Source organism: Notothenia coriiceps, unplaced genomic scaffold, assembly GCF_000735185.1.
Source record: "Notothenia coriiceps isolate Sejong01 unplaced genomic scaffold, NC01 NC01_scaffold00011237, whole genome shotgun sequence".
NCBI classification, from domain to species: Eukaryota; Metazoa; Chordata; class Actinopteri; order Perciformes; family Nototheniidae; genus Notothenia; species Notothenia coriiceps.
In genome coordinates this window covers 131,988-157,596 of record NW_011343938.1, presented here as the reverse complement: position 1 = coordinate 157,596, position 25,609 = coordinate 131,988, and the positions used below count along the sequence as shown (strand labels likewise).

Genomic DNA, 25,609 nt, shown 5'->3' with positions numbered 1-25,609 from the left:
GTGTGTGTGTGCGCGCACGTGTGCGTGCGTGCGTGTGTGTGTGTGTGTGCAGGATGTGCGGCGGGTGCCCAGCATTGCTCCAGCCATCGTGCGGTCAGAGAGCAGCGAGAAGCGTCCCTTCATGTGCGCCTACCCAGGATGCAACAAACGATACTTCAAGCTGTCTCACCTGCAGATGCACAGTCGCAAACACACAGGTGAAAGCAGCAGAAATGTAACACATTTACTATATAACTACTTTCAGGTTTTTCTGTTGTGTAAAACTGTTAAAGTGATGTCTCCAATGGCCCCAATTTCCTGATCTGCTTTCGCCAGAAAAGACTTGCTAGGATGTGGGATTGGTTTATTTAACTGTCAAAATGAAGAGCCAGTGTAGCTTTAGCGTTACTTTGATATTCTAAAGGTGTAAAACACAACTCTGTAGCTAACACCTGCTCAGAAAGAGTCCCATCTCAAAGATATTCAATTTACATCAAATACAAAAACATTTTTTAAAACCATCAATAGTCAACTGTGGATAAGTTTATTATTATATAAGTTTATCGTTTATTAGTTATGACAATGCTATAATTTATGTTATTTTCAAAGTGTTTTGTTGTTATACTATACTATAATAATTATATGTGTGTTTTGTTGTTATACAAAATACTATAATAATTATATGTTAATAAATACCTAATGATAAACATCTATATACATTATAAAGATAGTGGGACCAGATATTTATTGCACATGTTGTAACTGGTTTTTAAACTTCTTAACCTTTTTGTGATGACTATTTTAAAGTTTCACATGTTGAATAAAATACTTTGTTAAAAGAATTGCATAAAAAAGCATTGTGTGAGAATAATTTGGTTATAATAACAAATACTTAAAATAGTATTAAATGCATGAAACAATACACTGTTATTACCAAGGGCGGACTGGGACTAAAAATCAGCCCGGGAATTTCACCCAGCACAGCCCACGTAAACTGTCAACGGTGGACGAGCCTCGCTGCGGGGAAACGGTGGACCTAGTGGCCCGATCGGTGTGAGCCGAGTGACCCGACCGGCCCACTTCAGTACCGGCCCATCGGGATTCGTCTCGAACGTCCCGATGGCCAGTCCGCCACTGGTTATTACATAGTTTATTTATGTTATATGTTAACATAATGTAATTGTTATTGTCCCTTATCATTTATGATACAAAATATACTCTATAAACAAATTATTTCATATTACACAAGTATGCAGTGGTGCAGGAATGAGTCCTAAACCCTGGACATTTGTTAGCATTTTACCACTTCCACTGGTGAATGTTCAAAGCTTCCTTGTGTCAAAAAATCTGTGATTGCTAAGAACTCACTCAATGAGAATAATGGTAAATGGACTGTACTTATATAGCGCTTTATCAGGTCTTGGACCCCTTAAAGTGCTTTACATACTACAAGTCATTCAAACATTCACACCACATTCATGCAGAACAGGACTTGCTCTGGAAAGCTAACACTCACACACATTCAGACATTGTTGCCAATGCTATGGGAGCAACTCAGGTTTAAGTATCTTTCCCTTTTCAAATGAAAATCTATAGAATTGTCTGTGTCTCTGGTCTTTGTCCAGGGGAGAAGCCCTACCCATGTGACTTCACAGACTGTGGACGGAGGTTTTCTCGCTCTGATCAGCTGAAGAGACACCAGAGGAGACACACAGGTTCGATCAGTTCCACACAATCCGTCATTGTTTCCCTTTCACTTCTTACTATTTATTCTCTCCACTTGCTCTCCTCTCTGTTTGCATGACGGCCATTTTGTGGACAATGCAGTTCCTTGAAATGCACATTTCATTGTGTGTACACTACACTACAGTGCACTACACACTGAACTCCTTCAGATACAGTTGCTAAAGGCTGGACAAACTGTGGAATGGCTTCTTGCAAACCTCTGCTCTACTGTATTCTTCTATCTCCCTGTCTGTGTGTGTGTGTGTGTGTGTGTGTGTGTGTGTGTGTGTGTGTGTGTGTGTGTGTGTGTGTGTGTGTGTGTGTGTGTGTGTGTGTGTGTGTGTGTGTGTGTGTGTGTGTGTGTGTGTGTGTGTGTGTGTGTGTGTGTGTGTGTGTTGTTGGTGTTGTTCGTGTGTATCGTTAGTGTTGTGTGTGTGTGTAGTGTGTGTGTTGTCGTGTGTACGTCCATAGTCTCCACTCACATTTTCCCTTCTTTGTCTCTGTTTATCCTTTTGGAAAATTTACCACACCCTTACAACACACACACACTACAAACACAACACCCACACCACCACACACACACACACAACACACAACACACACCACAAAACACCAACAACCACACACACACCACAACAACCACACCACACACACCACAACTCGGTGTGGAGAAAAATGCTAGGTTTCAAAATTCCAAACATACATTATATAACTTACTAGATAAAATTAATAAAAAATTACAAAGAAAAAATTACCTCTTAAAATTTGACTAAATTCGAGAAACTAAGTAGCACAGTAGAACTAATAAGCAGCGCAGACTGACGTCACCAACATCACAACTAGTATGAACTGTCCCCAACGGACTAGATCGTAATAACGGTTGTCTTAGATTACGTTTGTTGTTTGTTGTTAATGATAAATGTTTTGTTCCAGGTTTTATATGTATCTTATAGGTAAATGAAATTTAGGAATTGTGAGGACTTTGTCGTTTCGTGCATCAAGACACCTGTAAATCTTTTTTACCCGTAAAGAGTTGATAAAAGTCGATGATGTGTGTAAAATCACGTTCGTTATTTGGAGTAATCTGTGTCAGTGGACAGGTCTATTGAAATGTTCACGTCAGTTTTTATAATTCCTTTATTTTTTATCTTTTAAATTTAGACGTGCGGTCTCTCTAACCTTTTGTTAGACAGAATAAATTATATTAATCTGTAAAATAAATCTTTTAAAATTTATATTGTATTAGTGAGTAATTGACTGAATTTACTAATCGTATGCACACAAAAACGGGCATATATTTCATATCTGGAAAAATCATAAAACCGTCGTGTCTCATTTTTTCTGTGTAGTGTCATCCGAATTAAGTACAATTCGTATTCTTTTTTATGAAATCTTGCGTCGGCGTAAGAATGAGACATGACATTTCAAAGTTTAACCGTCCTTTTACCAAGGACTTCATTCTGTAATTCACTTCGTAGTTGTTCACATCATTGTTTTTGCAACCTGTTTATTGCCAGTGTTTCAAATTAAACCCTCCGACCGGCTTCATATTTGTGTTAGGAACAGAACGGAAATAAAGCGAGCACTTGTCAAGATAATAACATAACCCACATTTTTGTAAACGCACTCTTCGCTTGAACGTCGTGGCCTACAATATTGGGAGAGAGTGAGATACCGTTGAGTCCAGGCTCCGCGTCCACCGGCCGCTAAACTAACCGACACTCCGAGTGCGACTAACGACTATTACCACCACCCCATGTGTTCTTTTCTCTCTCCTCCTCTCCCTTTCTCTACTTTATTTCTGTCCACGTACAGACGAGTGTATAGGGGTATTGGTCGTTTCGTAAGCCTGATCTCCGACACTACCGAGGGAGGTAGTGTAGTCCCCCCCTTGTTATATCCACCAAGACGAGGGACTCCCAAGGTTTGTGCAACTGTCGTTTATCTGTGGTTGACGCGTGCGGGAGTGATCATCAAACATGTGCTTTGGTGTTGGTTATTCTTCTTCAGGACCATGGTATGACAGAGGCCACTCGAGTTAGAAAGTTATCGTACATAAAATGACATGTGTTGTATTGTCCTCCGGATCGTGTCACCAGTAAACGACAGTTTGTACCAAACTTGGGAGTCCCTCGTCTTAAGTGAGTCCATCAAGGGGGGGGGGCTTACTACCTCCATCGGTAGTGTCGGAGTCTTGGGGTCTTACGAAACGCCATACCTATACACTGTACGTTGTACGTTGGACAGAAATAAAGTAGAGAAAGGGGGTGGAGAGAGAAAGACACAGTGGGGGTGGTGGTTTTAGTCGTTAGTCGGCACTCGGGGAGGTGGTCGGTTAGTTTAGCGGGCGGGTGGGACGTCGGGAGTCTTGGACGTAGTGTATCTCCTCTTCTGCCTCTGATGTTTGTAGCCGACGTCAGGAGGTGGCGTGTTTCATTGGTTTTTTTATCTTGTCTAAGTGTCTCGCTTTATTTCCTTCTTGTTCTACACAAATATGAAGCCGTCGGAGGGTTAATTTGTATAACCTGTCAAATAAAAGGTTGCAACAACATGATGTGCAAACTGACGTAAGTTGAATACAGTAATGTGAAGTCTTGGTAAAAGTGCGTGTAACTTTGAAATTGTTCTATCTCATTCTTTACGCTGACCATTTTCATAAAAGAGAATATCGAATTGTTTACTTAATTCGGATGGACATCACAGAAAATTGAGAACGACGTTTTTATGATTTTTCCTGTATTTGAATGATATGTCCCGTTTTGTGTTCATACTGAATTAGTAAATTTCAAGTCAATTACTCACTTAATTAATAGTATATTTTTCATAAATTTATTTTACAGTTATATTAAATTTAATTCGGTTCTAACAAAGGTGTAGTAGTAGTACCGCGGTCTAAATTTTGAAAATAAAAATAAAAGGATGTATAAAACCGTGACGTTGGAACTTTTCAAGTAGACTGTCACTGACACCAGTTACGTAAATACGAGTGATTTTCACGACGTGATCGACTTTTTCAGGATCTTTTACGTGTAAAAATTATTTAAGGTGTCTCTTGATGTCACTGAACGCAAAGTCCTCACAATTTCCCTAAATTTATTTCACTTTATATGTACATGATAACCTGACCAAAACATTCTTATTATCTGTACAACCAATCACAAACGTAATCTAAACACTGTTATTCGTCTAGGTCCGTTTTGGGGACAGTTCCTACTATGTGTGTGGTTGTGCGTCAGTTGGTTATTTGGTGTCTACTGGTACTTAGTGTTTCTCGAAATTTAGGTCAATAATTTTAAGAGGTAATTTTTTTTCTTTGTAATTTTTTTATTAATTTTATCTAGTAAAGATTATATTTAATGTTGTGAATNATGTCCCCGTTCTTTTTTTAAATATACGTTAAAAACACATAGCAAGGTGACTTGACCACAGCCTGTTTACCCAGTGTTTCCTGACATGAAAAGTTTTATTTCACCTTGCTATGTGTTTTTAACGTATATTTAAAAAAAGAACGGGGACATTTCCGGGGACAGTTTCAACCGGGGACAGGCCAATACAAACGGGGACTGTCCCCGGAAAACATTAAATGCATCAATCTGGTGCACTTTGAGAGCAAAAATGTATTTATAGATACATCTCTAAACATCCATAAAGAAACAGAACTGTAAACAGATTTTCTTTTTGGATATTTTCCAAATCACTCACCTTTTAAACTGTATTCTTGTTTTACTGTCATAACAGTTTTTCATTTATTCTCATAAATGGTGACCAAAACGTTTGAGACCCACTTGAGATAACTAGACTAAAGTTAACTATCTAAACACTCCCTTACCTCACTGAGCTGTAGTTATCTCTCTCAGTCTGACAGGACAGAGCTCTCCCTTTCCTTGTTTTAGAAACAGCTTTTAATATCTGTTAGCGCAGCTAGCTACCCAGATGCTAACAACAACAATGCAAAAAGTGACTTTGGTAGAAATATACTGTATAGTAAGTTATTTAAGATGATGCCACATTTATTGAAGATTTTACATTATAATATTCTCCAAAATTATTCAAAAGCATATTCTTCCAAACTCCTTGCTGTAGTATGACACACAAGAGACTATTGATGTGTGTAGTGAGTTTGGTAGTAATAAGCTGTATAATTGTGATTGCATATTATTGTATTCTCTTTTTTCGGAGTTGCACTTTGCAGACGGTCCCTGAGCACTCGTTTCTTCTCTGGCTGCGGATAGATAGAGACCAGTGGCGAACCGTGTCTATCACAACTGGACCTTCTGTAGACACACACATATTGATAGATGTCTTGTAATGCACTGTAGCATACACTGTAGTTGAGTTGTGTATATGATATGTCAATAAACCTTAGAAAATCTTGAAAGGGATGTGCAAAATAGCAATTATATACAGTTTTTAATTAACTATTAGTAAGAGAATAACGAGTAATTAATATACTTTATAAAGATCTGCAGATAAATGTTTAGTCTTCTCAAGCACCAACTATCAAATATCTCTCCTGATTGTTGGCACTTTCCCTGAATTTGACTCAGGTGTAACTAAAGTCTGATTTAAGGGTTGTTTATATTTCACATCATTAATCAGAATCTGCAAAGTAACTCAAATAAGTGTAGTGGAGTAAAAATACCAGGTTAACCTCTGAATTGTAGTGGAGTAGAATTACAAAGTAACAATGAGCTGTCATGTGGGTATATATTAATACTGCGCATTATGGACACAAGCGATTTTCACCCATTTATTAAGTATATGTTTTACATTTGATAACACCAATGTGTTTAATACTGGCAATTCTAATTATGGGAAAAACGAAAACGTTCAGTAGAGACGTCCGATACAACATTTTGCGAAACACAGTAGCCAGCATGAGTAGTTCTGGGGGGGGGGGCGTTCGATTCCAGTTTTGGATTGTCTGGCGTGGTTTCGTTCAATTTCAAACAGCTTTTTGACGCTCGGTGTAACCTTGGCGCACTGCCACTCCAACATCCAATCCCAGAGCTTGAAGATTAATCACGGGGACTGTAGTCCTAAACGATAGCTGGGGATTATGGGTAGTGTAGTGTCTTCGGCCATCCTAAACTCCTAGAGGCCTACGTCTGTTTCCGGTTATTTTTATTTTGAAATTCAGTTCCTGACGGACGCCAAAAAAGCCCGAGATTCTAGAATTAAGCCAATAAATGAAAGCAAGGATAATTGTGTGTTATTGGTGAGTAAATAACAGTGTGAACAAATTAGAAGGAAAAAAATATTAAAAAAATACAGATTTCAGTATTCTGAGGCTCTGAGCCCCATTTCTTTTCCTCACAGACGGCAACAAAAGTCAGAAATTATACGATTTAAAATAAAAGCAATAATTGTGGCTTGATATTGAGTAAGAACATGTTTTTATGAACCAAACAGCTTCCGGTCTCCCATGACCCGACCGGAGAAAAAGACGTGCTGCAGGCACGAAACACATTACCAGTAGAAATACATTGCTTTTAAAATCGTGCTGTGCAACACGGAAAAAAGGGGAAAATCGTGTTGGTGAACACGAAATGCCATGAGACTGGGTTGCATATATACATAGTCCTATATATATGTAGGCTATATATATATTTTACAAAATGTATCGATCAGATTTTCTATTTCAGATGTATTTATTTGTTTATTATTCAACACTTTGGAGTTTTAAGTAACTCCCAACATCAAAATGGTAGTATTAGCTCTTATTCAGTCATAAATCAATATTAATGAAAAATGCAATTCCATTGCTGTTATCTGTTTTCCCTTTGACAGTTATTGAGAAATATTTGAATCCCTTTAGGTTTAATTAGTAGAAAAGCATCACTTTCTAACTTAATATTTGATCTTGTTTATTACCAACTCTTAAACTACTTTAAAGGCATAATAATCAGAATTGTTTATTCTTTTGCACTGAGCCAGATATTGTGTGAGTATTACCATAAGAAAAAAAGGAGGAAAGTAAGAAAAGGGGCAGGGTGAATGATGAAACAGGGACCTAAAGGAAAGAAAGAAAGTTCTCAGAAAGCCCTGCTGTGGACAGAGAGCAGGTCTGGAGAATCTCTGCTCCCTGCAGCTGCTGACAGACAATAATTAAGATCTAATGATTTATTAACATGCTGATCCTCAAATGGAAACGGAATCTTTACCCAGTGTACCTCCATGTGTGTCTGTTTCTCCACTGCTAATGGATTTGTGGAAAAAGATTGCTCTTGGCCTCTTGAGCTGACTTACAAAAAAAACCTGCATGTGTGTATGCAACGTGTTTGTGTGTGTGCAGGTATTTGTAAATCTCTGCTACATAGAGTATTTCCTCTTCACATGGCCTGGTCATTGCATCAGGTTCTCCACCACTCATCTACGTCTTCCAAAAATATGTTCTTTTTTCTGTCATCGATGCATTTTTCCTCAAGTCTTTGTTAGGTATCTCTACAAGGGAACCTTTGTGGAATTATTAAGAGAACAATCTGAAAATAAAAAGTCCTTGTGGCCTTACAGTATAATGACCATTCGATATTAGAGCAGAGGTGGAAGAAGTATCTAGATGCTTTACTCGAATAAAAGTACCAATACATTATTGTCAAGTCCTCTATTTCAAATCTTACTTAAGTCAAAGTAAAAAAGTATTATCAGCTAAATGTACTTAAAGTATAAAAGGTAAAAGTAATCAAAGTCCAGAAAAATATACTTTATGTGTGTATATCATTATATTTATATGTAATCTTGTGACTTAACAAATGGAGTGGAGTACAATTACATGTTTTCCCTTTTAAATGTAGTGGAATAGAAGTATAAAGTAGCATTGAATTGAAATACTCAAGTAAAGTACAAGTAGCTCCGAATTGTACTCAAGTAAAGTACTTGGGTAAATGTACTTGGTTACATCCCAACTCTGGTAAAGAAGAAAAAAAGCAACACGTACAGTAGAAGTGATGTATGAGTCCTACCTGTAAGCCCCTGAACACTCCATGGGTGTGTATGCGGTACTGTGTGCTGCAGCTGTACAACATGGGGGTGTTGGGTTCACTGTCATAGCCTGCTGCATGGCTGCAAGAAAGGGAAATTAGAAATAAATAAAGTTAAACAACAGTTCCTTTACTTAAACATTAGAACATTGACACAACTCTTACATTGTTTTGCAGCCAAACTAGCAGGTTATGAGACGTAACATATGTATAACAAAATGCAACAACATGATTCAATGCCATTAATCCATACAATTCAACACACTGACAGACATATAGAGAATGAATTGCTGTTTTACTGTATCGTGAAGATATCATTATTCAAACAAGTTCACCTTGTCACACAGCCAATAATGCAAAACACAGACCAATAGTTAGGGAGAACCAGCTGAAGCCTCTGTGTGTGTGTGTGTGTGTGTGTGTGTGTGTGTGTGTGTGTGTGTGTGTGTGTGTGTGTGTGTGTGTGTGTGTGTGTGTGTGTGTGTATGTGTGCGTGCATTACTTCATAAAATAATGTAACTATCTGGATGAATGTAGATGCCTGGTTATCTTGGTGCTGTGCAGTATTTTCTAAGTTGTGTTTTTTTTTTTTTTCAAGAGTTGAGAAATACTGTCTTCAATATTTGGCATGAAAATGATTCCACAAGATGATTTTCCCCTTGGCATTAATTAAAATGCTTTAACCGTTTATCATGTTTTATTTTGTAATTTGTTTAACTGTCCATTCCATTACAAATAACACGCAACAAAACATTCCTATTAAACTAAACTGTACTTTTGTCGTAATATTATGCAAATGTTAACATGCTAACACCCTTAACTAACTTGGTGAACATGGTAAACGCGATATGGGCTAAACAAGTTAGGATTGTCAATATACTGTACTTCAAGGTTGTTAGCATACTAGCATAGCCTGAAGCTGCATTTACATGATACGCAGTAAGGCGGCTCTGCGCTGTCGTTCCGTTTCTATCAAGAGAGCGGTGCTGCCGACTCCAAATTGCCCAAAGTTCCTATTATTTCAAATTTGAACTAGTAACTGCTAGTAAGTGACCTTTCGACGTACAACCAATCAGATAACAGCTGTATTTAGCGGCGCAAGCTAGCAGAGGAGGTTACCCTAGAAGTGAACTTCTTCCTATTGATCAACATCAGCCATGTGTAATGTTACCTTTACCATACATAAATGTACTGTAATCTAATAGGCCTACATTTCCTACATTTGTCACAAGTCTTTTTCATAACTGTTGATAATATTTTTTCATAATCAATGAATCACCAAAACAATAGAAAGTCTTAGAATTGCTTAATTTTCTTACCAATAGTCCAAAGACATTTAAGTTACAATGATATCAAACTGAAAATCTTAAACAATTAGCAATCTAACTTAAAAAATAGATGGGTTTCTTCATGATTAGATGATTGATCATATCGATATCTCTTTACATATTTAGGTACTACAGTAACATGTATGTTGTTAAGTGCTGGCCTCATTTACTTTCCTTCTTTGGTTTATTTTTCACTGTGGAGGCTAGTGAGAAAAACAAACTTTGACATACTGTATCGGGCAGAACAAAGCCTGCTCTGTGTGACGCAGCTGCCAGTGTTGCCTATCTTCTTATGATAACACACAGAGAAACAGAAAGCTCTTGTCTAAATATGAAATGTGTTATATTTCAGTCTGTCTAACCAAACGAGGAGGATGGGAGTTTGCATCCTGTGCTGCTGCAGAGGGAATGTGCGGTACACGGCCGGGCGTCATAAGGTGCTCTTTGTTTCCACATACAGGAGGAGAGACAGGACGACTACGTCAGTGATATACACGGTGTTAATCAAACTGAACGCTCCTTTACTTATGTTATCCATACATATCTTGGTATTTTAGCTGGGACACCTTAGTCAGGGATCATGGTTCTTCTACCAATACATCTTTAGCTCCATCACTATGATTAAAGGAATACTTTGCCCTGAAAATGACCATTTATATAAAAAAACTCGCCCAGGTTTACCTTGAATTCAAGAAGAAAAGGTTGTTTCTATCGCATGTGTCAGTGAACGAAGAAACCACAATGGGAGTAAATTATTGATCCTTTGAAGTAAATGGGGCCGTCATCAATAGCAAAACTATATCAAAAGATTATTTTACAAAATCTCAAACTCCTGCAGAATATTCCAAGTCCCATTTATCAAATATTCTTACTACTTTTAGTTTTCACTAAAACCTTACTATTTAAAACAATCAAACAAGAAGTAGCCTGTGCAACTCATGATACAGTTTATGTGGAAGGAAATAGATCGTTTTTACGTAGTTTTTCTTAAACGATTAACCATTTATTTAAATTCCTCAAAACTTTTCTAATTTTTGGATTCCCTGTTTAAAGTGGAGGCATGCTAGAATATCACGGTTTTATCTTGCATCGAAAATAAAACAGGCTGATTGAAAGATAAACAAACGATCATTTTATGGGTGAAGTATTCGCTAAAGGCCTTATTGATTAAATAAATGTTTCGTAAATGAATGTGAATGTGCCCCAGCACCAATGGCAACACCATTACAACAATGCTTCCAAGAATTTAAACAGGGAATCTAGCATCTATTCAGCAGGTGCTGTGTGGTTCTGTGCAGAGCGTGAACATTGGGAACGGGCCTATCTGCTCTTCCTCTTTAAGCTGTACTCCCCTACACTTCCTTTTCCTCCTCTCCTGCACCTCGCCTCGTCGCTCTTTATCTCCCTGTGTTACTGAATCCCTCCTCTTTCTCTTCCTCCCCATCCTTACTCCCTCACACCTCCCCTCCCTCCTCCTGCTCCCCAGAGTGAGTACAAAGGGCCACAGAGAACCAAACAGCATGATAGTCCAAGATGACCAAGGCCACTGAAACATTTCTTATCAGCTGTTAGTCAGAAAACTTGAAAACTCAAATTCTTCTCTCCTGTCACTCAAAATTACCTTACATGTCATTTAGAGATACCTTTGGGAGCAATTTCTGGTGATAAGTATCTACCCAAAGGGCACTTTGACATGTCAACTGCAGGGGCTGGGGATTGAACCCCTGACCCACCATTTGGTAGAGACCCATAAAACCTCTGAGGCAATTTCACCAAAATAATAGTAAGGCCCCAAAACGCTCTGATACCCCATTTAATGAGCCTCACTAACCACAACACTTGGAACACACACACACACACACACACACACACACACACACACACACACACACACACACACACACACACACACACACACACACACACACACACACACACACACACACACACACACACACACACACACACACACACACATTCATGTGTTAAGTGATGATGAAGGCATGTTGGCTCGGAGTAGAAGGTATTTGTGAGCCGACACAGATGCTGACCAGCGTTCAGCAGCTCTACAGGTCACTATGACATGAAGTACAGTGCACTATACGGAATGTTATTAACCCTGTGTGAAAAGGAGAGGCTGATACTGCAGTGATAACTGGTCCTAAATTATTTTATACTTACAAAATGTAGTTGTATAACAATAACAATTCAATTTAGGCCAAATAGTGTTGCCGGGCTGCAGGTCTGTCCGTCAATACATCCAATACTTTGGTCCATGCTATGGTATCTCTATAATGGCAAACTTTTTTCTTACCTAAGTAGGGATTCCATTTCTTTTTTAAAGAAATGATGTACCTTCTGTCCCAAGGGAATGGGACATTTACTTTTTAATAGTCCATAGTTTGATGGATGTCGCTTGAATTGACACTAAAAAAATGCTTTTTTCATTGTTTTATTTATTTATTCCAAAAAAAAACACTGTTCTGCTGAACAAGCCAGGGCTGTTTACAATGATATTGTCCACACACCAGGTTATCCACATGCACCAAAAACTATGTCTTCATATATGAAAAATTACCTCAAGTACTGACTAACTACTGCTATTGATGCTCTGTCAAAAACAATCAGCCAGTAGATTTACTTTAATTCTAACCCAGTCTTTATGTTTCCCACCGTCTTATTTAATATGAACTTTGCTGAATATTTAAAAGCTCATAAAGCATGTGTATCCCTTTGTGGCGGTTGCTTTTTTGTTTTCTTCAAAGGAAGAATTCTAATGAAAAATGCCAAACAAGCACACACACAGCCCCCCACACACACAAACAAACTGTGCCTAAGATAGACACAAAGAAAGCTACATTCTCCCATAACTGCCACGTTTCATTAAACACAGCAGACTCCACAATCATTTTTTAGACCTGCCATGATTAAATACACTGCCACAAACACACACACACACACACACACACACACACACACACACACACACACACACACACACACACACACACACACACACACACACACACACACACACACACACACACACACACACACACAGATCAGATGTATAGCACCCCTAACGCCACAGCCCCTTCATCACAGCACCTGCCGGCCCGCAGCAGTCTGGCTGGGTAGATGTGGTGCCTGGTACCCTGCTCATTACACTGCTATTATTCCACAGTACAGCAGGGGCAAGCAGCCAGAAGAGCACAGAGGAGATTCCTGCTGAAGTATTGTTGGAATGGAGGCTGAGCACCAGAGTTAAAAGTAATGATTCATGACATTTTCAAATAAATATGTGTCAGATTTTCTTGTCTGTTGCTGATGTGATGGAACACATTACTGATTGAACATACATATATTCAATGAATGCTCTCTGTCCTCAACAACCAATGTGTTTCACAGGCGGTTCCCCTGGGAATCCCCCTGATTCACAGGAAGCTTGCAGCAGGAATCCTACATTTGGTTAAAAAAAAGCCTGACCATTTACCATAAGTAGTGATAGGTGCAAAGGATGAACCGAAAGAGAAGCAACTATGGAAACAAAACCACTGAATATCCAAGGAAAAACATATCAGCATGTTAGAAATGCAGTAAAGAGACACCACCAATTAAAACAAATAAAATAGATCCAAACATTTTAAATCGATGCCTTACACCAATACAATGGTGGTCAATGTAATATAATTTGCTAAAATCATCATAAAGATAATGCTAACATGCGGATGTTAAGCAGATAAGATGTTTACGATTTCACCCTTAACTTCATCTAGAAACACGAGCAGCAGGCACGTGATGACCATGACGTAGTTTATTTATAGCTTTTTACTTCTGGCAGTTGCATTCACACTTCAAAATCATAAAAGGGGTGTTAATATGCGGAGATTATCCTGCTGAACAAAATGTGTAAATATCATAAAAGCGTGTTTGCCAAAGATCTTATTTTCTGCAATTTTCCAAAATCTAATGGTCAAATCCCCATTGCTTTTAGTAAAGGGAGCCTTTGCAAAACTTTTCATAACGTTTTATTGGACAAATTGACATTTTGAGAATCCTGTGGGCTACATGAATGTCTCAACAATTTTTCATTGTGATTAATCTAACAGTTGTCAAGTAATTTCACGAAAACCAACATTTGTCAATTTCTTAATGGCAATAAATAAAACCCCTCAAAGTCATTAGGATTACTTCTCAGGGAACCATGAATATATACAGAAGGTCTTACAGCAACCGTTCTAGTAACTGTTCAAATATTTCACTCTGGACCAAAATAACCATACAACACGGAGATCTTGGCATCCTGACAGCAATGCCTAAACTAAAGTATAGGTAAAAATATAATTTAAAACCACAAAAGCTATATATCTCTATCCCAAACAAAGTCCCCACTATTCTGGATTATCCTCTCATTATTTCTTATATGAAACTGTTTCTATCGTACTAACTGGTTTCAATGGAAACTTTTTCAGTTTATATGGTAACACAGTATTAAATGTATCGAAATATGTATGTGTGTGTGTGTGTGTGTGTGTGTGTGTGTGTGTGTGTGTGTGTGTGTGTGTGTGTGTGTGTGTGTGTATTAATAAGGCCTCAGTATGCTTTCATTTCATGTTGTTACAGCGGCCAAGCTGACGTCCTGCAGAGTAAATACAGTCCTGGTGGTACCAGGCGGCAAGATTAGACAACTGCCTCTACTCATGTGAGTCTTCCCAGCCGTGTGTGTGTGTGTGTGTGTGTGTGTGTGTGTGTGTGTGTGTGTGTGTGTGTGTTGACGAGAAATCAGTTATGTTTATGACAAAGAATACCCTCAGACTTTCGGGACCGTCTGAAGTATGTCCACCTCATCTCTATCACTTTTTCTTTCTTTCTCTCACTCTATCTATCTCTCTCTCTCTCACATACACATTTTCCATGGGATTCCTTCTGTTCTGCCTTCGTTGGAGAACAGAATGTTAGTAGCTTGTGAAGAATGTTTCATTTGTAAAGCATAATAAAAAGCAAACGGTGGGGAAACATACCTCCTTCAAATGTTTAGTTTGGTGGAAACATACGTATTAAAACCTGTTTATGATTTATAAATATTCTGAAGGGCATGATGTAGCAATCATGGAGATGTATTTTCATATTCTCCCGGTAAAGTTGTAGTCAAAACCGTTTGCATGGTGACCATTTCATGTACATGAACAAGCTGGTTGACCATAAGAAAGTTATTATAGCAAAAATATTTGTGCATGCCTCCTTGTCCTTGTTCTCCTATTAATATATATAAGGCAGTTAATGCCAAATGGACAATACGTTATTTTTTGTTTTTAAATGTGCTTTTGGTTCTGGTGTGTGGGAGAAGCAGGGATTGAAGGCTTAGGCAGGGTGTGGAGGTGAGTTGGCCGAAAGCAACAGTTTAAACTTTTGATACGGCAGGAGTAGGAGGACATACACTGGGGCAAAAAAGTATTTAGTCAGCCACCAATTGTGCAAATTGTTCTCCCACTTAAAAAGATGAGAGAGGCCTGTAATTTTCATCCTAGGTATACCTCAATTATGAGAGACAAAATGAGAAAAAAAATCCAGAAAATCACATTGTCTGATTTTTAAAGAATTTATTTGCAAATTATGGTGGAAAATAAGTATTTGGTGACCTACAAACAAACAAGATTTCTGGCTCTCACAGACCTGTAACTTCTTCTTTAAGAGCCTCCTCTGTCCTCCACTTGTTAACTTTATTAATGGCACCTGTTTGAACTCGTTATCAGTATAAAAGACACCTGTCCACAACCTCAAACAGTCACACTCCACTATGGCCAAGACCAAAGAGCTGTCAAAGGACACCAGAAACGAAATTGTAGACCTGCACCAGGCTGGGAAGACTGAATCNGACTGCTCAACTGAGGTATGTTTCTCGATTCATCCACGTTTCCTGGTTTGAGCTTAATTTCCTCCTAAGGTGTACAGTGGGGCAAAAAGTATTTAGTCAGCCACCAATTGTGCAAGTTCTCCCACTTAAAAAGATGAGAAAGGCCTGTAATTTTCATCCTAGGTATACCTCAACTATGAGAGACAAAATGAGAAGAGAAAATCGCATTGTCTGATTTTTAAAGAATTTATTTGCAAATTATGGTGGAAAATAAGTATTTGGTCACCTACAAACAAACAAGATTTCTGGCTCTCACAGACCTGTAACTTCTTCTTTAAGAGCTTCCTCTGTCCTCCACTTGTTAACTTTATTAATGGCACCTGTTTGAACTCGTTATCAGTATAAAAGACACCTGTCCACAACCTCAAACAGTCACACTCCACTATGGCCAAGACCAAAGAGCTGTCAAAGGACACCAGAAACGAAATTGTAGACCTGCACCAGGCTGGGAAGACTGAATCTGCAATAGGTAAGCAGCTTGGTGTGAAGAAATCAACTGTGGGAGCAATTATTAGAAAATGGAAGACATACAAGACCACTGATAATCTCCCTCGATCTGGGCTTCCACGCCAGATCTCCCCCCGTGGGGTCAAAATGATCACAAGAACGGTGAGCAAAAATCCCAGAACCACACGGGGGGACCTAGTCAATGACCTGCAGAGAGCTGGGACCAAAGTAACAAAGGCTACCATCAGTAACACACTACGCCGCCAGGGACTCAAATCCTGCAGTGCCAGACTTGTCCCCCTGCTTAGCCAGTACATGTCCAGGCCCGTCTGAAGTTCCCTGCTAGAGAGCATTTAGATGATCCAGAAGCGGAAGTTTGCTAGAGAGCATTTAGATGATCCAGAAGAGGATTGGGAGAAACTCAACTAGACGTGTTTGGAGGAGAAAGAATGCTGAGTTGCATCCAAAGAACACCATACCTACTGTGAAACATGGGGGTGGAAACATCATGCTTTGGGGCTGTTTTTCTGCAAAGGGACCAGGACGACTGATCCGTGTAAAGGAAAGAATGAATGGGGCCATGTATCGTGAGATTTTGAGTGACAACCTGCTTCCATCAGCAAGGGCATTGAAGATGAAACGTGGCTGGGTCTTTCAGTATGACAATGATCCCAAACACACCGCCCGGGCAATGAAGGAGTGGCTTCGGAAGAAGCATTTCAAGGTCCTGGAGTGGCCTAGCCAGTCTCCAGATCTCAACCCCATAGAAAATCTTTGGAGAGAGTTCAAATTCCGTGTTGCCCAGCGACAGCCCCAAAACATCACTGCTCTAGAGGAGATCTGCATGGAGGAATGGGCCAAAATACCAGCAACAGTGTGTGAAAACCTTGTGAAGACTTACAGAAAACGTTTGATCTCTGTCATTTCCAACAAAGGGTATATAACAAAGTATTGAGATGAACTTTTGTTATTGACCAAATACTTATTTTCCACCATAATTTGCAAATAAATTCTTTAAAAATCAGACAATGTGATTTTCTAGATTTTTTTTTCTCATTTTGTCTCTCATAGTTTAGGTATACCTAGGATGAAAATTACAGGCCTCTCTCATCTTTTTAAGTGGGAGAACTTGCACAATTGGTGGCTGACTAAATACTTTTTTGCCCCACTGTATGTTGGGGTTATATGTGAATACATATCTAGTATGTGGATTAATATTTAGTATGTGAGGCAAAAGAGTTGCTACAGTCTGTTGATACCGCACAAAATGAGTAGAAATCCAGAGAAAAAGACATTTCATTCGAAAAACCTCAGGGCATTTTTGATAGGATACTTTAAATAAAAAAATATATGTTTCTGTCAGAAGACAGCAGTGTGTTGAGAGGATATATTTCTGAAAGGTAGCGCTTCATTTTGTCATTTTCTGCAGCGAATCACAGACTGTTTTTGGACAACTGCTTGATGGGACTCAACTGAAGAATTGTATTAACCCTAAGCCTTTTTTCTTTCGTTTTGAAAAGTAGAGACCTGATTAGAAAATTCTTGCATAGCTTATGAGCTATGCAGGATTGGCCTGTATAGTTCAGTCAATGGCGAGCAGAAAATGTCCTAATAAATCAACCCACTTTTCTACAGAGCTTCCTGATATTGATAGTTTACTTCCTTCAGTGGCACCTTGACTTTTGTAGGTATCTGCGTAATAGAAAACGACTTGTCTGTACATAAACAACAACCCAAGTTAGGATTTTTTGATCTCCTCTTCTTATGGCGGAGTTGGCAGAAAAAGAGAGGAAGTGGATATAAGGCAGAGAGACCTGCTGAAGGTGGACTCCCTGTTCAACACTGCATCCTGCTACCTTTCACTTACTTACTGCTTGGGACAAACAACAATGGTTTCTGAAACCCCTTATTTGTTACGCTTTGTCTATTACAAAAATAGATATTGGCTGTGCAGGTACAAGGAGTTTGTTCCTAATCCAATCAGTGAGCTCTACTGTGTCTGAATGATAATTAAAGGTGGAGTTTCTGTATACGTTCACTCAAGGATACTAGCCAATTTGTGTCAGTGTTGTACAACCTTTAGAAATGGTGGTCCCCAAAATGGATGTTCGAGTCAGGTACCCCCACAACACCCTAAAAATAAGAACATGCATGTGTTTTACCTGTTGTATGGGTTCCTCAACAGCAGAGCCTGGCTGCCTGTACAGCTGTCTGAAGGTGTGTGGCATCCATACACAGGAGGAGGAACAGGATACTGCTGCTCAGCTGTGGACACACACACACACACACACACACACACACACACACACACACACACACACACACACACACACATTGTATTATTACCCATACAAAACAAAGATGAAACAAAAACTCCTCAGTGATTCACTCAGAGAAGAAACTTCCTTTTAAACTCTGCCCCTTCTTGCCCTCTCCTGTTTTTCTCCACTTTTCAGGAGTTTTTTTTGTTTACAATTAAAGCCACTGCACTTTACGTTTCTCTCTGAGATTCCCCTGCATCAGAGTAAATGGCTCCCTCGACAATTCTCTACATTCTAAAATCCCTCTCAGCTTAGATTCTCCCACTTATCTTTGCCCAAACAAAACATCAGAATTTACCGTGACGGCTTCGTTAAACCAACACATTTCAATATTTACTAAATAACGTTTTGAAGAAGGGATTAAATATGGGTGGATGAAAGAGTGGATGAGAAGATGAGAAGAGGAGAAGAGGGAGTTTGTGAGTCAGGATGTGGCTGATTTATACCTCCGACAGACGAGGTCACTGCCGAGACGTCAGGATAAGGGACAAGACACTCCCTAGGTGAGGGCCATGGAGCTGCCGTACAAACGCAGCTGTGCTTTAATATACACATAGACTTACACACATAGTCTACTATTGCTCTTATTGAAAGAGACTCTGATGCATTGTATTTATATTTAGGAAATTGACTTTTGAAAGATAAGAATGAATAGTCAGGTTATTCTAAAATGTGATCCAGAATGAGAGGGATAATCAGTAGTGAAATGTAACTAGGTACATTTACTCAGGTATTGTACTTAAATACATATGTACCATGTTATGATACTTTATACTTCTACTCCCCTCTATTTCGGAGGTAAATACCATTTTTACTCCATTACATTTAGTTGACACTCATACTTATTAGTTAGTTTTTACATATACAAAACACATGATATAATATGATGCATAATTGAACTACTACCTAGCATTTTACAAATTATAATATAATAGTTAATACTAAAATAATACTGGGAAAAAGAGCAATTCTGCATAACAAGTACATTTAGCTGATAATACTTGTGTTCTTCAACTAAGGTAACATTTTGAATGATGGAGTTTGACTCGTAATGAAGTAATTTTAGATGGTAGTATTTTTCCCTCACAGGCACTTCTTACACAATTTAGAACAAGTTAGAACAGGGTACAGTCAGCATACATTTGTAAGACAGTTGCTAAATGTAATGTAATTTGTTTTAGCCTACGTTAATGTCAGTTGGGTTGAGGAGGTAATGCAATTTATAATTGGACATAGTATGCATAGGGCCTTACAAAATGTAGCTACATTGTGTTTGAAATGTGCCTGGACATGATTTTTCACATTTGTTTTCAAAAAGGATGATGCTATAGAAATGTGTAGATACAGTACATTTTGTTAAAATTGCAACTAAAAAATACTACTATATTACTAAATGAGGCAGGTGCCTGTAAAAAGGCAAATAGCTTAGCAGTGTAGCATTAACCATTATACAATTACACAATTCAAGTGGGATTCACGCGAACCCCCGGTGGTTAAACTACATTTAAACCACACATTAAAATGTATTCAACTGCAATGAATTCATTACATTGATGTTTTATACAGTATTACCAGGCTCCTAGCAACATAATGTTACATTTAACTCCTATTAACTGACAACCAACATAGAGCCCAAGCTAAAAAATGTTTCGGTTTCTATACGGTTTCAACTTTCCATGTGTGTTGGACAGCATCATATTTTAAACTATTTTTGTGTCTCAAACAAATTCTCCTAAATGAATCCCACAAAAAGTTCAGCTTCCATTGACACTTACCCATAGTGCTTTGCTGTGTTAGAGCATCTTCGTGTTTGAAGGAGTGGTTGGAGAACTGCGAGCTGTGGTGTGTAGGAGTGTGGCCGTAATTACCGGCTCCATCGAATGCAACCGCGCTGTAACCTGCGACACAGAAACAAAAAGCAGAGTCACTGCATATTAATGTTGAATACATTCCATCAGAGATCACACATTGCTTGGAGCAGATACAAACATTTGTACTTTTCTTATTAGATTATCAGCCACAAGGACAAGATGCTGTTGGTGTATATCTAATTTTGCAATGACATTTTTTATTGTATGATTGTTTTTGACTGTAAAATTTGCTTTAAAAGTGTAAACACCAACTGATTAATACTCTAAATAGATTTGTTTAGTTGAAAAAAAGTGTGTTATTTAATGTTTTTATTAAACAACACACACACACAGAAGGAGACTAGAGCTGTGGCTGATATCCCCGACCAGCCTGACTCATGACTTAGACTGACCTAAAGGGCACAACACACTCCCATAAATCACCCACATGCACACACACACACTCACACAGAAACACACACACTCAAACACTATCTCTCACTCTCTCATACATGCTTCATTAAATAAAAAGATGCACTTTCACTCACTTTCCTCAGTGCTTCATTGGTTGAGAGGAGAGGGAAAAAACCTCATTAAACATGTCCATTTATCTTCCACTCACCTCTGTCTGACTCCTCTCTCAGTGTGTGTGTGAGTGTGAGTGTGTGTGTGTGTGTGTGTGTGTGTGTGTGTGTGTGTGTGTGTGTGTGTGTGTGTGTGTGTGTGTGTGTGTGTGTGTGTGTGTGTGTGTGACCGTGTGTGGCCGTGTGTGTCTGTGTGGCCATGTGTGTGTGGCCGTGTGTGTCTGTGTGTGGCCGTGTATGTGTTTTTATGTGTGTAGTAGGATACTTTTGTTGCCTTGAAGTCCAGCACTGAATATACTGTACACATAGACTTCATTGATGAGGTCAATTTGTATTAAAATGGAAAACCCAAGAATTCTTGGGGATTTTTTTAAATCTGAATATACATTTAGTTCAAATATTTGTAAATTAAAAATGTTGGGAAACCACAACTATAAAATATGCATTCCGTCCTATTTTTTCACTGACATTGTGATATTGGTAAATGCTTGTTTTGAACACTTTACCTGTCGTTAATAATTAGAAGACTACAGAATTTATATATTATCTTTAAAAATTAGCAGCACTCATGTTAGGTTATCTTTGCTACTATTACTATTAACTGATACAAAGTGCAGACCTGTAAAAGCTAGTTTATTTGTAAAACAAATTAAACATGTTCAAAAAATAAAAGTATATCAGAAATGTGTTTCGTGATTTTCTTTTGATTCATAAATGTTTTTCTTATTCGTATCGGCAGGGCTCACTTAACAAGAAACGTTTTCTAAATATCTGCATGATACTGTAGATGCCCTGATCCCATATCAAAAAATGAAATCCCTCCTGTGGAGGGGGGTCACAGTGATAGTCTCTGTGACCCTGCACTGCTATCAGACCCCCGTCCTGCTGTTGGTTTTTGTCTGTGCTCGTCCAGCCACAGCGGGGGGTGGGGGTGGGGGGTACAGATAAAACAGGTGAGAGGTCGGCTCAGCGCTTTGATTATAATGTTATTCCTAAATGATCTGCTTGATAAGCATGTTATTACTAATTAATCTGGTGGGGAACCACTAACAGATTCATTATCGGACATGGAGAAGAGCCGGGCTTAGCTGAGATCGGCAGGATACTGAGCAGTTAGGATTTTATTATAAAGTATGTATCGTTGATCATATGAATCCCCCATTAAGTTGGCTTTTACTCTGTAGCTAAAAATACAACTACTTTTCAAACAGAAAAGGAAAAGCCTATGACGAAAGTGATCCAGGCCCTTATAATGACTTACATTATGGGAACATTTATGAATTCAACTTTATAGCCTCTTTCCCGTTCTATTGAAAACCATTGAAATACATAAAAGCATTTATTCTACAAAAATAATGTATGTCTTAATGTCTAAAACAATTGTATCTGTTCAGTAGTGAATAACATATAAAATCAACATTTAAAGGAATTGGTATTTTTCAAAAAATGTATTTATACTTAAATTATTAGTGTATACAAATGTGAAAAACTGTTAAATGTAAGGAAAACATGACTCAAATAGATGAAATGACAAATGATAATAAATCAGCGATGCCTCAACAATCATGTATGAATTCCTTTAACTCTGGAGAGAAACATTTGAGAAAAAAATCTCGTTTGTCAAACATCACCTGGGCACACATTTGTATTAAGATGTTTGAGGTTTATATTAAAAACTAACAGTTAAAATGAAAAGAGATATTTATCCAACATTTGTAATTCCATGAAGTATTTTATTACCTGAGTGTTAGTTAGTATGTACAGCAGCTTCAACAGAGGCACAACGTGCTTGCTGTAGACAGAATGATATAAAGTCCGGAGCCTAATAGTTAGAGTTTTTGTCGGGGTGGATAGTGAACATCTAATATTTGTTATCTACTTTGAAGAATTTTTTAAAAAAATGTATTTCCAAAATATGAATTTAAAAAGCAGATAACCTCTCCAAATGATTTTTTTTTTTAAATAAATCATGAATATGTCAAGTACTAAGTATTCATTCATTAGAGAATACCAAGATAATTGTTATTATCTCATGAAACATCACGGTGAGTCTAAATGTAAGTTTGTTTAAGGTCAAAATAATTTTTTTAATATGACTGTTGTCTTAAATTACCCATTTACTCAAACGGCTTTGAGTTGCACAGATATCTTTGGATTCATTCTGAATACTAAACTAACAATAATTATTTTTTATTGATGCTTAAATGTACACCACATTCTAAGAAACAAAAATGAAGCATCCATGTGTGTACACAAGCATGCAATACTCTCCAGTTCTTCAATGAGATTTTCAATTATCTTTTCAAGGGTTTAATAAGGATCTTTTCTTTAATAACATTTATATGTTATTACAGTTTACTTCAAATAGCTTTTATCCTTGTTTTATGTTATGGGCCGATTCTTACACTGTGTCTGACTGTGTTTATGTATGCACCAAATACAGAAGGGCAAATTACTTGTATGTGTTAACCTACTTGGCAATAAACCTGATTCTGATTCTGATAGTGACAGTACTGGGAACTTAAGGTAAAAGTGAGGCCTCCAGGATGTGAAAGCATCACATCTGCCAGTTTAAACCATGTGAAATAATGTTTCATATATCTTGTGCAGGTGTAATACGGACACTTTTAGGTTATATGTGACTGAGGTGTTTTGAAATTTCATGTTTAGATTAATATCAGCTGATGGTTGATGAGAGTAAGTTAAACAGTGACATGTCCTGAATTTACATTTGATTTCTAGGAAAAATGAACTTTGTTATCAAAAAAAGTAAAGCTTCAATAAAAGGAGACAAACTAAAGGATGCAAAAACATGTAGTCCAGGTGATACTTGGAAACTTTTGGCATATTTCATTAGCGTCCTTCAAAGCGTCTCGGAAAAAATGGATGATGATTCTGACACCCAGACAGAAAACACACACACACACCTGCTGCCTACCTGTCTGGCTGCGGGCCGCCTGCTGTGTGTCCATGCAGTTGGTCAGGTAGGGGGAGTTGCTGAACATCCTGCTGGGGGGCTGGTGGTGGTGGGGGGCCGTCACAGATGGAGGTTGGCTGGGGGGGGCTGGTGCCGTTGGAGGGGCCCCGAACGCCCCGTACCTGCAGGCCCCTGTGCCCGTGAACTGCCCGGAGAAGTGCACAGTGAAGGCGCTGAGGCCGCAGTGAGGGTCCGTCTCGTGCAGGTGGGGGTCGGTGGTGGCCCCCCAGCTTGGCTCCTGCTTGATGAAGGAGTGCGGCCCTAGGGAGGAGTGGGGGGCGGCCAGGGAGGAGTACGGGGAGGCTGCTGGGTGGAAGTCCAGGACGGGAGCCCACTGAGGGGCCGTGCTGACAGGCAGGGCCGGGCAGCCGGGGCTGGGGCCCCCCGAGAGGGGGGGCAGCATGGAGGTGAGGTCACGCACGTCTGAACCCATCGTGGTCCAGGGGGCAAAACTAGGACTAAGGTAGGCTATTTTTAAATTTGATCTGCCTCCCTATTTCTACCTGTCTGCCTCCCCCAAATCAGCCTCACCCTCTAAATCCACGAGAGTCTAGGAAATCTTCTTCACACTGCAGGATTCTATTTTAAGTCTGGTTCGGTTTTCGCCCATCAGTTGTTTACGACGCCACTCTGGAAGCAACTTAAGTCCGGCAGAAGTTCATGGCGATGCAGCAAACTCAAAGGAACTTTTTTCGAGGAGGATGAGGAAGAAAAAAACTTGATGATCAGTGTTGGTCTTCACTGTTTCCCTCGGCAGAAAAAGAATGTTGGGCTCAGAGAGATGGAGTCCATTGAAGGTGGAGAGAGGCTTCTGCTCAGAGCTTTCTCAGTGAATGGAGAGAGAGGAGTGGAGGAGTGAGGAGGAGTACCCCTCTTTTCCCTCCACAATCTCAGCCTGTGTGTGTGTGTATGTGTGTGTGTGTGTGTGTGTGTGTGTGTGTGTGTGTGTGTGTGTGTGTGTGTGTGTGTGTGAGTGAGGAGGGTAGGAGGTGGAGTCAGGAGGTGATGAAGGACAGGAGCCCTCTTCATTCACTTAGTGTATGCTGAACAGTACACACACGCACCCCACACACACACTCAAACATTTTGCAGGAAATATATTCAAAGTGTTACAAAAAAATTATATGTGTCATTGTTTTAGGGTGTTTTGGGTTATGTCGAAAAACTCATCATTATGATTTTGTTTTATCTCAGCTATTTGAGAAAAAAACATCCCATGAACTATGTTGTTTGATATGATTAGAGTTATAGGCTATATCTAGGTTATTGCTGAGAGGCTGATATTATCCCCAGCCATTTTAGGGGTCATAGATAGGCTACATATGTTTAATAAAAATACATTTAACACATTTTTAATCGAAAAAATGCAAAGGTTTCGATTCGATAGTATTTTTCAAACCCTACATTTCAGACAGGATTTGGAAAAAAATACAGAAATGAGTCCTGGCCCCGCGCAGGAATATTGTTAATAGTAAGGTAAAATGACATGAAATACGTAATGTAA

The 25,609-nt window shown here is 38.8% G+C and overlaps 1 protein-coding gene across 1 annotated transcript; it reads right to left on the bottom strand.

Moving 5' to 3' along the window:
• Positions 1-8,148: 8,148 nt before the first annotated feature.
• wt1a (WT1 transcription factor a) lies at positions 8,149-24,691 on the bottom strand. Its single transcript, XM_010772517.1, has 6 exons — positions 24,067-24,691; positions 20,470-20,592; positions 19,141-19,212; positions 18,536-18,638; positions 8,667-8,766; positions 8,149-8,160 (listed from the first exon to the last, which is right to left on the bottom strand). Exons 1-6 carry the CDS (start codon positions 24,536-24,538, stop codon positions 8,149-8,151), a joined length of 882 nt encoding a protein of 293 aa, XP_010770819.1. The 5' UTR covers positions 24,539-24,691.
• Positions 24,692-25,609: the final 918 nt, after the last annotated feature.